The 15,076-nt window shown below is 42.9% G+C and overlaps 1 protein-coding gene across 1 annotated transcript in view; it reads left to right on the forward strand.

The window, feature by feature from the left end:
* Clstn2 (calsyntenin 2) overlaps nt 1-15,076 on the forward strand; it is a 573,715-nt gene that overhangs the window by 523,749 nt on the left and 34,890 nt on the right. The window contains exon 9 of the mRNA XM_063249086.1: nt 10,342-10,504. Coding sequence (XP_063105156.1) covers nt 10,342-10,504 — 163 coding nt within the window. The remainder of the gene's footprint in view (nt 1-10,341; nt 10,505-15,076) is intronic.

Below are 15,076 nucleotides of genomic sequence, written 5' to 3' on the forward strand. Positions count from 1 at the left end.
GCTTCCCACTTCTTTCTGAAGGAAAGAAACTGTCTGTTCATGCTCATTGTGTACACTTCAAACCTAGCACAATGCTGACCTATAATGATACCAACAAATGCCTATTGAATGAGGGATTCAATCTTCCTGCATCATAGGCTCTACTTATTTCACAGATGAAGTAACTGACAATCAGCAAATTCAGAAACTTGGCCCAGATTTCAATACCAGGCAAGTGAGTAGCAGTGTTGACACTTTCCCTGAGCTGACTGCTGACTGCCAGTGCCTCACCAGAAGGATGCAGGTATCCCAATCCCCAGCGTATGCATTCAAGCCAGAGACTGGCAAAGAGATCCAGTTGCATCCCCTAGCCAGGGTCCCACTGAGACTCACCCACATCTAATGATGTGTGCCATCCCTCCTTCCTTCCCCTCCACAGCTCTGGTCTTGGGTCTCAATCTCTGCATCTGCTGAGGGCTTCTCCACCATTTTGTTAGACAGATAGCATCGTCAAGTTTGCTAGAATTCCAAGTTTTCTAGAATTTTCTAGAATTCCACATATGGCCTTACCCTGGGACCATGGTCCAGTTTTCCCAGTAGGCTCCACCTGTCCCCCTTTTCTGGAGAAACTATTTCCAGTGTTTCTGACTCATTTGTTCATTCAGTCAGTCTGTCTGTCAGTGAATACTAATGGCTGAGTGGCTGCCATGTCCCTTACACTGTGGCATGGGAAGCTGAGTCTTCTGTGGCAGCAGGAGGACCCTTGGGCAGGATTCTGCCCATTTTGCCCTCCTAAAACAGCTCACTGCCAAGACCATTGCTGGTTGGGGTGTGTGTTTTGGTTGGTCTTCCTGCACTTACTTGTGCTCAGAGAAGTAACACCTGAGGAAAAATATTCCCTTTCCTAATTGTCAAATTTAAGATGTGCTTCATGGCCTGTTAAAATATTGAACTCCCTCTGTACAAGGACGCTTACATTTTCCAGCAGGCAGGCTGTGCCTCTGCGACTCAGAATCTGTGCCTCGGGGCCTGACAGATGTCATCTGGCTCAGGAAATTCATGAGGAAATATCCCCAGGTGGATTCCACAGCTCATCCTGGAAGCAAAATCCTGGGAAGATGGAAAGCTTGGTGGCTTAAGAGAAGTATTTTTCTTTGCGGGTGAGAAGATTCCTCAAAGGAAGGAGATGTGGGCCAAGTCAGGGCAGCTTCAGAGGGGACAGGGGAGAATGAGGAAGAGAGAATAGTGTGCACAGTACTGGGAAAGGGAAGGGATGGGTTGGAATCTTCCTGGTTCACTGTCACATGCTGTTGTGGTCAGGTTTTCAAGGGAAAGGATTTACTACAAGACACTTAAATTATAAAACTATTTTATAATATTCATCCAAAGAGTAAGATGCAGAAGAGTGCAGATCTGTCCATATACTAGAGACCCAAAGGATCCAACTGAGGGCCTAAAACCCATGGCAATGTCCTGCACAAGTCCAGCTGATGACCTAGAGCCCATAGCAATGTCCTCCATGAGTCCAACTGGAGGCCTAGATCCTATAACAATGCTTCATGCAAGTCTGTGTCATGGATCTGCCGTGGAAAGGCCCAAAGGTCAGTGGTGGAAGCTAGAATGTCTGAGCCAGCCTGGTGAAGGATTTGTGCCTGAAGGGCAAAGGATCTGCATTGGATCCAGCAAATGACACTCAAAGCAAGAACAGAGCCTCCCAAAAAGAACCACAGCCATCCTCAGCAACAGTGAAATCCTGAGCTCCTTCATGATGACAATAGCCAAGTTCATATCAGGAAAATAGCACAATGTCCTTCTCCAGAAGAATCCACAGCATACCATCTTCTCCTCCAGTTCTCTTTTTATGATGTTGGCAACAATCCTCAGGTGGGCTATCCATACCCAGCGCCATGCTGATTCAGTTCAGCTGGCTGTTACAAGTTGTCCTCTAGTTGTCAGTCCATTACACGCGCCCATACCCAGAAGTGACTAAGACATAATGGGTTCCCTGATTGAATTTCATACCATATGTTTTGGGTACTTTTATTCCAAAAAATAGTAACAGCAGGAATATAAAGCAGATTAAGTCTAACAAGCTGATAAACAGCCCACTTTCTTCTCAACCTTACTGCATTATGGTCTGTGAGTGCAATCCTCAGCCTCAGTTCCACCAGAGCCCCCAGAGGGCTTGATGAAACACAGACTGCCAATCCCAATATGGAGCTTCTAATCATGTGCCTCTCTGGTAGAACTCTTTCTCGACAAGTTCTCAGAGGATGCCGATGCCTCTAGCCCAGGGTCTCTGCTGTGTTAAATTCTGCTGAAAAAATCCAGCTGGACTGTGTTGTGTGGCTCTTCCTAAGAGTTTCACCCTAGAATCCTTTCTTCAGGGTACATCTTACAAGGCAGCATTTTACAGAATCCCCGTTGGGAAAGGAAGCCTGAAAGAGCCTGCAGGGAGCATGTCTGAGATTGTGAGTGAGGCCCTCCTCTCCCCACCCCTCCTTTTCACCCCTGCTCTGGAAGATGAGACTGAGCCCTGGGAATGTACACCCCCAGCTTCAGTGAGAGAAGATTTTCTGCCCTAACTTTTGGCCTTCACTCCAGCACTATCAATCCCACCTTCTTGGGGTTTTGAAGAAGTCACAGAATAACCCCAACCTGGATGGGGGAGAAGCTTTGAATTAGATAAGAGACTGAAGGTAGTGAATTCCTTGCTACATGAAAATGATGACTGGAAATACTTACGGGTCTGCCATGGTTGTGACCAATGGGGGCTTATAAAGACACTGATAACAAAAAAAAATAAGCCAGTTAGTTATGTGGAGATCAGATTGTGCTGCCAGGCAGCCCAGCATCGTATCCATGTGTGATAAAGGACTGGTGTGCTTTCTCTTCCCATGGAGGAGTTTAGATCCTGGGTGCTAATTTATGCACTCCAAACATAAATTACGAGGACAGTTTTCAGGCTTGCTTTGGATATTTGCCTACATGTTGCTCAAGCAGGGTGGTCTCCATCACAGCCTGCCTTTTCCGTTTCCTGATCCCTGGCTCCACAGCCCTGAGTCAACAGTGGCCTTTTGACAGGAAGCCCAGCAGGTGCTTTCTGAGCTGTCAAAATCACCTTTACAGAACATACACTGTCCTTCCTCCTGCCTACTCAAAAGCTCAGGCAACCACCTGGGAACATGTTAAATAGATTTTCAAATAAGTGGCATCTTGGCCTTGGCAGGAGGCTGATCTTGGCTCCAACCAAAACGTCATTTTTTTTCTAATATTCCAAGACAGTGATCCAAGTCCAAAGAGCCTTGCAAATCCATGGTGAGTGTCTGCTTTGCAGTTTTGAGTCTTTGGTTAAATGACTCTCAGTGTCATGAAAGGAATTTCAGTTTTGACCAACGCTTCAAACACATTCTGTGGAACAATGACTTGTACAGATCTGTTAACTGTTATCCTCTGAATGAAATGCAGGGTAGACTACTGAAGTAAAGGAAGACTTCCCAGAATGCGAGGCACTAAAATAAAGAAACATGCCCCTTAGCATCCACCCAAGGCCTTTTAGAACACAGCCTCATGCGCAGTGCACATGCCTTTTAGGATGTTTGCTGGAATTTATCATCCTTTCATCTGTAGAATCAGTGTCTTTTAATTTCATCAGAATCTTCATTTTAGTTTGGAGTCTCATCTATCTTTCCTTTCGGTAGTGCTGTTATCAGTGTTCTTACTTTATCTTGCTTAACCTACTTGTTGAGTTCAACCCTGACTTCTTCCATTCCCTTTCTCTTGCTCTGTTTTCTATAGCTCCTGTTACATGAGTTTGATAATTTGTTGTGTCTGTTTCTCAAATACAAAGGACTACTACTTCTTTGTTGTGTAGTTTGTTTTTTTAACTTGCAGTTGGTCTCCAATAAGAATTGACTTTCTGAGGCCCTAACTTCTTCTACATGTGTCTCCTTCTAGAGGCTCTGAATTCATCTTTGCTAAAAGGGCTGAAGGCTTCACTTGTGCATTTTCCATCAGTTTCTGAGCTGAGGGTTTCCTTACAGTGCCAACTGGGTGTATCTGAACTCATGGATGTGCACAGAACAGGCTGAGAGGTGCTGTTGGCGAGTCTCAACTGTGTCAGGGGCAGTGCTCATCTTGTCCCCAGAAACTAGGCTACTGGCACAGGTGCAGCCTCTCAGACAGCACAGCACAGTGCCTATTTGTGCACAGGCCTCAGTGTCCATTCTTCTTGCTTCAATGGCTCTGAAATTCCCACTGGCCAAGTTGGCCACAGTCTCCTAACAACCACCAGTGTCAAATCCCAGGTGCAGCTTTGGTTCCTTCTCATTTGCTACCTAAAGAGTTCTCTTTCTAGCTCTCTTATTTTTGTTTCTTTGGTTTTTGCTGTGGTTGTTACCCCACATCTCAGTGTAGTTGGAGAAGGAAGGATTGGAAATAAGTGCTAACCATCGTAAATGCTTTTGTTTAATCAGCAAAACAACTCCACCAGTCCATACAGATGTCATTATTCTCACTGCATAGATGAGGCAAAAACGATTAGAAAGATTATTTTCCTGAAGTCCAGAATATGATTCCTCAGCAATTCATCAAGAAGCTGTGATACCCAACCCATTGTCCTAGCGCTGGCCAGGACAACTCCCTCCTGCGTTTTCCTTTGGCTGCTCTGTCTTGTTGTGTGGCTGCCTCCAACCTTGGGGCAGCCAGTCACTAGCAGAATGCTCATGCCACTCATGACTCACACTCACACCAGAGCTCTCTCACCATCCTACTGCCGCTAGTGACTTTCTGCCCTGCTCAGATGCTTCCGCTTTATTCCAGCCTGTCCCAGATATATTTTCTCAGTCAGCTACCCATCCATCTATGTGTTGGCCCTCTCTAATATGTATTTCAAGTGCTGAGGAGGAGTGAAGTAGAAATGGGAGAGTGAACAGGACTGAGGAAACATCAGAACACAGCAGGAGAATAAGGAGAAGGAGAGGAAATGGGAGAAGCATAAAGCGATGCACAGTAGTGTGGCTTGCATGACAGATTATATGAGGCTGAGTCAGGAACACAGAAGAAACAGCAAGTTAGGCTGGTGAAAGAGCACAGTGAACTTCAAGTGTCTTCAAAAGATCCTATTGAGACGATCCAGGGATGATCTGACATGCAAGTCTGCAACTCAGGAGCTAAGTCTCTGTCCAAGATGTATTACTGTGGGAAGCTGAACCACTGGTTGTGCATGAAGCAAATAGCTGAGAGACCAAATGAGGAAGCCCATGTGGCCTGTGTTTCATTTCTAACTCCCAATAAGATTGTAAGTTCCTGGAGATGAGAAACCATGTCATTTCTTTCCTTTTGTTTTTCAAAAATGTACCTGGAATGGAACCAATCCTACTTTATAGGGTTGTCATGAAGATTGAGTAGATTCAGGAAGAATATGAAAGGCTTCTTCAAATTGAAAAGTATGTTCCAAGATTGATTGTTGTTATGACTACCATCCCCTCCTCCTTCCCAGAGATCTCCAGGTCTATGATCATCCTCAGAATAAAGGCAACCCAAGCCCTCAGTCCTCAGTTCCAAAGCCACCCTTACAGCCTGTGTGGTACTCCTCACTGCTGCCGAGCCCCGCCCAGCCTGACTGCCCTCCTCAGTTCCATGCCTTTGCTCTTTCTCTCCTTGCCAGTGCATCAGACACCCTTTTCTTCCCCACAAGGTTAACTTGGCCTCTTGACAAATGTGTGACAGCTGTGAGTCACAATGTATTGTACACAATTTTATCAACACCCCGACCAGGTTGGAAGCACCAGAGAGGCAGGTTTCTTTTTGCTGTGGTGCTCTAAATGCAACAGTAAACATCTGCAGAGTGTATTCACTTTCCATAAACCTGGTACCTTTCACAATGGAAAAAGCAAATGAATAAAGGAATAAGAGGTAGATGCTTCAGTGGCTTAGAATTTATTCTTCATCATCTTTTCCTAATTAAGTCTCAGCAGTCCTTCAGGGGTCACCCTAAGTTCTACTTTCTGCCAACTAGAATGAATCTCACCATTCCCTGGGATCTCACACCTGGGCTGCAACACCTGTGTCAATTCCTGTTACACTTGAATATTTGTAGACTGGCACACCATGCCCCCACATTAGACTGAGCATCTTGAAGGCCAAGGATGTATGTCAGAAACTCAATTTGCTCGAAGTCTCTAGGAGACACAGTAACTGATACATAGTAGTTGGTAGGTGAATAACCATGTGTTGTTAGTAGCTGCATGCAAATGTATTTGACTATCAGAGAAACCAAATCAGAATTTGCAATCAGTTCCTTTCTACAGTATTTGAATCAAGCTGTCAGTGGCTCTGTAGATAACCTTTCCTCTGACCTTTGCTTCAGCCCATGAAGGGATTCCCTGGCCACAGCTCACTTTAGAATGCCAAGGTCATTCCTAATTCAAACCTCTTTTGGTATGGTCCTTTGGACCCCAAAAAATTGGGTTTTGGGTCTCTAGCCTCTGACTCACTCACCAGCTAAATAGCAGCAACAGCTACCCAGCATAAAAATGCATTTACAAGTATACAGAAAGCAAAATGTCTTCAGTCTAGCTAAAGCCCTAAGAGTCATCTCATGGGATGGCCTGAGACATGCTTGGTGCCAGCTGGGGTCACCAGTGATTCACAAGCACTTCCGAATTAAAGTTCTTCTCTTCCCCCAGGAAAGGTCACTTTGCCCAGTTCCCTTCTGTCTTGGTTGAACTATGCATTGACACATTTATTTTTGCTGCCTCCTGGCTTGATCATTTTTCAATTACAGTTTGTCCCTCCAATTCTATCAGAGGGTCAGTGCAGGTCTCTTTCTAACCATAGATCCACATTTATGAAACTCTAATTAGGTATTTCCTTTAGCTGCTGACATCGGTTATTTGGTGACAGAGGTCTAAGGCATAAGCTCAGCATGAACTAAAGGACTGTGGGATGCCTCTTAGGGGTTCATTGGGGCAGCAACCTATATCTGAGTCTTGGCTCAGCCTGCTCCTCACTCCCAGAACACCTTGCCTTTTGGTGTTAAAGAAACATAAATCTTGCCATCTTTTGTAATTCATATTAAACTGAGATTAAAATAGGTCCCCTTTCAAATGTCTAGCATTGTGTTTATTTTTCTTTAGTCCTTCCTGCAGCAAGTAAATTCATGAGTGCTCTCATATTCTGTGAGTAGGAGTATAAATAAGTACAATCTTTTGCAGAAAAACACTGTGCCTTGCAGTGTATCATGTGCCTTAAAACTGAGTAATTCCATTTCCAGGTTATAATCAGAAATTCAAATTGATTCATGAATAAGAAATTTAGTACAGTATCATTTGATCATTTGTAACAGCTGATAGATAATATCTGGTAATAAGGGAATAATTAAGTATTTGTAGCTTATCCATATTCCATAGCCCTTTCAAATGAAGTTTTTGAGTGTGTTTTAAAGCTGATGTTAAGGAATCCATGCGAATGTTCAAATTGTTATGCAATATGGTCCGTATAGACCTTTCCCAAATGTTGTTTCTTCATAGGATGTTTACAGGAATGCTATTAAAAAGGTTCTATTTTCCAGCAAGTTTGAAAGCTATAATAGGAATGTGCTTGGAGGCTGCTGGAAGCCTTGGATATGATAATGAGAATGGACCCCTCTCCCCAAAATGTTCAGCTCAGTGTTCAGGGTCACTGTTTTATGTGATCACTGGAAGTTTCTCATCAGTGGAACATAATTCAGCAAAACTGAAGGAAAAATGTGTAGGAAATAACTGTACTACTGAAATGAGCTACAAGCTGCTGTTGAGATATGAAATTATTATATTTCCTGGCAATTTTTTCTCTTATCTTACAGAAGTGCTAAATGTTATGCAATAAAGAAAACCAGAGGGCCATTCTCTGTCTGCCTTTGACAGACACAAACCATTGTAAAATCAGCAGAAACAGAGTAGCTCTGCTGGTTACATAAAGAAGGTGACCACTGCTGTGAGGGTGGTGAAGGGGGCCAGGACAGGAAACCCCTTGCGTGCTGCCTGACTGGCTATTGGTGTTCTGTGTACACTCTTTAGAGCATGAGGTATGGCCAGAGGCACCTCACTGTCACTCAGGAGCTGACCACAAGCTTTCAGATGCCTCTGGGAACATCTCAGAATGTGAACCATATCCCAGGCTTCCACTGCTGCCTGACTGTTCTCAGTTGGAAACTCCCAAGTTCAGGGCACAGTGGGCCTCCTTAGATTGTGAGCTCTATTCTAACATTCCCCTTAGTTCCGCCAGTCTTCCCTCAGTCCTACACTCTGTCTTCAAGTCTTGCTTTTTTCCACCCCTATGAGCCAGATCATCCCTCCCCAGTCATAGGCCCAGCTCAAGAACCTTGAGTCTGGCCCAAGATATTAAGCAAGAGAAATATAAACTAAGTCAGGACTTCTCACTTAGTGTAACCAGACTTTGCAGTGACCTGCCAGGACCTCTTCAGTTTACCCTCCAATGTCCCCTAAAATATTCATCAGACTTTATCAGGCTAATGGTCTTCAAAAGGAGTAATTTTCTGAGACATGAGAAAGGACAATATAAAAAGAACATTAAGGAAAAACGTCTTATTTCAAAATGAAAGGAAAAAGATCATTTAGCATCCCTGTTGGTGTTATCTATTCATGAGAGGCAGCACATTTAATCCAGAGTGGGATGTAGGGAGGGCTTTGATGCCCTCACCTTGGGGTCACCTTCATGCAGAACTCATTTGTCTCCCCTGCCACAGATAGCAGGAGTGATGGAGACCAGATGGTGCAGATCAGAGGCATTTAAAGGAAGACTCCACGGGATACAAAGGGAGTAAAGGACAGAGTCCAGGGTGTTTCCTAGGCACACACGTAGGATGTCAGGGGCTGATGACACTGTTCTCCAGTCTTACTCTCTCTTAAACCTCTTGTGTCTTGTTTTAAGACAAGCCAGTATTGACTCCTATTTTGGGGTCATATTGTATAAACTATTCCCTGGAGGTCAGGGATTGTAACTCCACTCTTTGCCACATCTCTAACCAGTATCTCTCAGCAATCCATCAAGGCTGTTTCCAAGCCCTGTGACAGGAGTCATGGGGTCTTGTGAGAGGACCTCACAGGAGTGAGGAGCTCCAACTCAGGAATATCCACTTGTGGTCCTTCTCTTCCTTTCCAGGTCGAGGGCAGGGATGAGCTGAGTCCTACTGAGCAGACCGTCTCTGCTGGAAGTTATTTTGCTTGAGTTGAAAGACCCATGAGTGTACACCAGCTTCTCAGATAGGCATCAGATAAGACAAAGACAAAGCCTTTAAGGAGAAGTGATTCCTTCTTTGTCCTCTCTCGGAGTCTTCCCTCTACCCTCTCTAACTCCTCATTCTTTCCTCTTCCATTTTCTTTTTCCCTTTCCCCTTCCCATCTTCTTGCTCCCCCTTATCTTCGTCATTATTTCTTTCTTCTTACTTTCAGTCTTGTACCTGCTTTGTAGCCATATCTATCCTCAAACTTAGGAAAATGATTCCAATTGAACTTTTTTCTCTACTAAAAAACTAGGAGAATGTTGGTCAAAGAGTTGTAAGCCATCACTTCTAGTTACCCAAAGCTTGCCAGCCTAAAGAGCTGGCAATTCTGTGACCAATATGATCTCCCTAAATTCAAATAAATACAGTTGATCCTCTATATTTGCAGATTCTACACTTGTGGGTTCACCCTGACTTAGTGACCTAGCAAGACACTGACTCAAAGTAAATAATAAAAATTTTCTAGGGATACAGCTCAGTACAAAGACCCTGGGTTCAATAACCAGTACCACTAAAAAAAAAAAAAAATACATATTACTTAACGAGAACAGACATTTTTCTGGTCATCATTCTGTAAACAATACATAATAACAATTCGCATCATGTTTACGTTGTATTATATATTGCAAGTAATCTAAAAATGAGCTAAAGTATATGGAAGGATATACACAGCTTGTATGTAAATACTATATTATTTCATGTGAGCAATAATCTGCAGGTTTTGGTATTCACAGGAGGTCCTAAAGTCAATCCTCGGAATACTGAAAAGTGATATATTTGCCTGATGATTGGATTCTCATTAGCCACCAGAAGAAATTTCTCATTATGTTTGACAGTGAGCTTCTATACATTCAGTATATGTCAATCATTATGTTCTCTGCATTCTCTGCAATAACAATTTTTGACCCAAAAATCTCTTCTCCCATTTTGTAATTGGATTTTTTTAAATTTTATTTAAAAGGAAAAAGAAAAAACAAAACAAAACAAAGCGGTGTAAGGGTTGTAATTGGAATTTAAAAGTATGATATTGCATTGCATGTTTGATTGGAAGTGTCGTTTTCCTTTCTTTTCATTAGATTTGTGACAAAGAGTGGCATTACTATGTCATCAATGTGGAGTTTCCCGTGGTCACCCTCTACATGGATGGAGCAACATATGAACCATACTTAGTGACCAACGACTGGCCCATTCATCCATCCCACATTGCCATGCAGCTCACTGTTGGTGCTTGTTGGCAAGGTAAGGCTATGTGAAACCTTCTTTCCTACTCCGTATATAGTCTACGAAAGATACTGATAGAGGAAAAGGAAAACAAGGAAATATAAGAGTCAGTCAAAAACAAGTGGCCAGCCCTTACTAAGTATTACATAAGTATTAGTTCAGACACTAAACCTAAGTAATAACGAAACTTGGCTTGAGACCAGATTTTTATTTTAACCAACATATGTGGTGTTGTGGTTGTCTCTGAGTTGCTAATGCCATTTATTATTCTGAACTTTTATCTGTTTCCAAGCAGAGATTGTATGGAGGCTGAATGCAGAATCCTGTGATAAAACTGCTAGTTGGCTCTGATGCACACTAGGATGATCAGAAACCAAGTATCTCCCTTTATCCTCACACAAATAATCCAAACCTCTGTCCCTCTGTTCAAAGGACTCAAGGATGCTCAGGTTTGCGGGAAGGAAGCTGCCCACATCCCAGGAGGTTACCGTCCAGATCAGTTCAACCCTGAGACCTGGGTATCTAATCCCCAAATCCAAGCCCACGTCTTTTTTGGAAGCGAAGAAATGGATTCTCTGCATGCATGTAATCTTTCGGTCTCTCACACAGATCTGCTGGAGTCTTTGTTGCAGTTCCTAAAGAATTAGTAGTTTTGATGAAAGAGCAGAGGGAAAGAAAGATGCTCCCAAATAAGCACATTAGTAACTTGACATCTGACCCAATTTTATATTGATAAATTTCTGTGAAAACTTCCAAGATTTGTGACTTGAGCCTTTCACTATGGGAGGCTGAGAGAAAAATTGGTTACAGTGCGGTCATCCCTCAGTATTCCCAGGACATTGCTTCCAGCATTTCAGGTAGATTCCAAAGTCTATAGATGCTCAGTTACACTTGAAATGGTACAGTTCTTGTGCAGGACATATGTACATTTTCCTATGTGTTTTAAATCTCCCTTAGACTTCTTATAACACTTAATACAATGTAAATAGTATGTAAATCATTGTTATACTATCTTATTTAGGTAATGATAACAAGAGAAAGTCTAAGTGTTCCATACAATTTTTCAAACATTTTTTATCCACTCACAAAACGTGTGTATATTAGTCAACTGCCTAAGATACAGTAGCTGACAACCACAGCTTAAAGAAGGAGAGGTCTGATTGGTTCGTGGTTTCACAGGGTTATATCCATGTTAGTTGGATGGCTCCAAAGCAGAAACAGTATGGTGGAAAGACTTGGTGGAGGAAAGCTACTCATGTTGTGGCAGCTAGGAAGCAGAACAGGGTAACAGCACCAGAGAGGAAGAGGCCGGGGATCACAGATGGTACATAAGGTCATGTCTTCACAGTCCCCCCAGACATACCCAGAAGTGTGCTCTACCAATCTCCTGAGTAGTATCCAAGCCGATGAAGTCAACACAATCAAACTTCACCTTCGCAGTGTGGATTTAGAGGGGCACCTGGGTAAGAACTGGTCTTCTGAGAGCCAGCTGAGCCAAGAGCAAACTAGAGAAAGCGCAGGCCTCTCTAGTTAGATAAAGAACAACTTCGGGGGGGAGACAGAAGATGGAAAGCTATGTAGTGCCAACAAGCAGTGAGGATGCAAAACTCAGGAAGAAGATCAGGTGAAAGAGGAGAACACACTCGTAAGCTGAGGCCACTTACTTGTCTGTCATGTCTCATATGATAGAGAAACGCTTGTTGAGAATGTCAAGAAAATGTGGCAATAATAGTTTCTTCAGTGCCGGAGGCTTTTCTAGAATATTAGGAAAGGGAGGTTGTGTTATCTGGCAGAAGGCCACAAAGTTAATTGGTATGTAAGGTTCTGATTTAGTGGTTGCACAAAAACCATTTACCATGAGACACATCTGTGCAGCAATAACGGGCCTTCGTGTGGCTCACTGCCCCACCTGATGCCACTATGGATAACATTGCACATATCTGAAGAAAGCCCATAAGGAAAGAGTGCCCCAGTCATGTCACCCCATGAATGTAACTGTGATTTTTTTTTAGAGGACCTTGGAAACAACATCTGGTGTCCTGTCGCCCACGCCCATAACAAAAATCTGCCTCTAGAAGGCCAGTTAACACTGCCTTTAACCTGCCTGTGCCTACTTCCCAGAATGGAGAAAGAGTCCTACCAAATGTAAAGTAGTTGTATAAGCAATTAAGATAATCCTTGAATCACTTAATAGGCTAAATTGGGCTCTAGAAATAAGCAAGCCCCAATTCGAAGTTAATTGAAATAGTTCTCATTTCATACTCACTACAAATCAATAAAGGTTCTCCTGTTTTCCATGTAGGATCCAAGCAAACATTACAGTCACATTTCGGGATTTCCAGAAATAGGAAAAGATAGCATAGCAAATTATGCATAAGTTTCTAACTCTTCCACCTACCAAAGATGCCAATCATTTTTATTCACATTTATTGGGCAAAGCAAGTCATATGGCTACAGCTACTTTGAACATTACTGGAAAGCGATATCTGCAGAAATATCTGAGAGAAATACAGAAGATATTTTATGAAAAAACACTATTGATAACAACAGTTTGTCCACTGACAGGTGGATTCTCCTGCTTATATAAGCAATGTACTCTTTCCTGAGTGAGATAAGCCAAAAGTTCCACCTACTGCTAGATCCAAGCTCACTGTAATTTACTCAAGTTCACCCAACCAAATTTTTCCAACCCCAAGCCTCCAATCCCTATGCTTTTTTCACTGTGGCTCGGTGACCCATGTTATTAGTTGATCATTTTGTTGGTGTGATTATGTGTTAATGAAAAGGCACGAGCTGATGTGTACTGATACAAATGCTATAAACCCTTCATCTTTTGAGACTCTAACAAGCTTGCAATCAAAGAAAAAGAAAAAAGAAACCACTGCATTCCTTTGCTACATATGCCTCTAAGTGACCCTCCAAAGAGCAGTCAAAAAGTAATTTAAGCTTTGGAATCAAAAAATTTGAAATTCAAGCCAAATCCAACCAGTACCACTTAGTTCTGTGGATCTTGCAGGATCCTTAACTTCTCTGAGCTTCCATTTTGTTATCTATAAAATAAAAGTCTAACCTATCACATGAGGTTATCACAAGGATTAGGTGCTGGGCACATCATGCATGCTCCACATGTTTTATTTGAATGTATGTGCAGATTTTAAAATACCTCCTAGTTTCTCTTCCACATCCTTCTCTTTCATTTCATTTGAAGACAACACTTAAGATAGTCTTCAAGGCTTCAACCTGTTCTAGCTTCTGTGATCTCAAGTTTCTGCACTCCCTGCATGTCCTGACAGTACTCCTCCCCCAGGACTGACCCTGCCACATGGACTCTGTCCTGCTGCATTCATCCTCCAGTGAGAAAGAAAGTCAATGAAGCCAGAGAATAGTCAGTCAGTAGCCAGGCTTTGGAAGATGGGGCTTGAAGCATACATCGGTCAGGAGCCTGAAATGTGCAGTCTTTTCAGCCACAAACACTTGGGTGTCTTCCCTGAGAAGACTGATACCACATCTGCCAAGTTTCAGCAGATAAAAAAATCCTTAAAATCTTTAAAATTAGTCTTTATAAAATGAGCACAAGTTTACGGGTCAACAACAGAGAATCCTGGTCTGAGCACGCTCAGGGTCCTACTGCTAGAACATTCATGGACCAGAAGGAATGCAGAAGAGGCTGGAAAAAGGAGTAGAGAAGACACACTGGAACCTCATATCACCTTCTTAAGGAGTCTGAATTCCTGTGCATACCTACATCCCTTTTGGAGCCACATTTTCGTCTGGAATGGGTGTACCAAAAGATCTTTCAGTAAGACACAGTGCTGTGAAATTAATGGCCTGCAATACAGCTCTTATCTCCACATGTTTCTAAAGCTTCTGCTGTCTACTTATATACACAGGATGAGGCCTCTGGGTGAAACTCCAATTGCCTTTGGTCTTGCAGTTGTGGGGAGCTTTTCGGGTGTTTTTGAGGTTGGGCAGGGAACTGGTTCTCATTTGTGAAATTTGCAGTCAGGGCTTAGAGTGGGAATGGAAGATGATTTGATAGCAGCTACGTGCTGGGCTCTCCTGGGAGCTGGCGACAGCACTCTTGCTGGGCTCTGTTCTGCAGCCCCAATTAGCCTACTGTGTCCTGTTAGTGAATCTGAAAGCCAGTTCAGTGGAACTTCATTTTTGTTGGTATTTTTCCAGTAATTAAAAAAAAAATGAGACTTCATTTACACTTAAGAAATGGTGCCAGTAAGCCTAGAGCATGTAGCATCTCATAATTCTGCATAGGCCTTGCATCATGAGAAAGCTCTCCTTTCTCTGTCATCATTTCTGTGTCCATGGTGACACAGTACTCTCAGGAAGGAGTAAGACCCTCTCTCACAGCCAAGCTCACCCCGTGCTGATTCAGATCCTGCTGCTTCTGTACAAATGCCAAGATCCTTGCTTTTATATGGACTATCTATTATTCCATTTTTCTGTAACTGTAATTAAATACCTAAGGCTGGGTACTTTATAAAGCGAGGAAATTTATGTAACTCAAAGTTTGGAAGGCTGAAAGGCCAAACAGCACTGTACTGGCTTTTATGCTGCCTGCCCCCATCAAGCAGT

Source organism: Cavia porcellus, unplaced genomic scaffold, assembly GCF_034190915.1.
Source record: "Cavia porcellus strain 051 isolate PalLab524CR breed Dunkin Hartley unplaced genomic scaffold, mCavPor4.1 scaffold_5, whole genome shotgun sequence".
NCBI classification, from domain to species: Eukaryota; Metazoa; Chordata; class Mammalia; order Rodentia; family Caviidae; genus Cavia; species Cavia porcellus.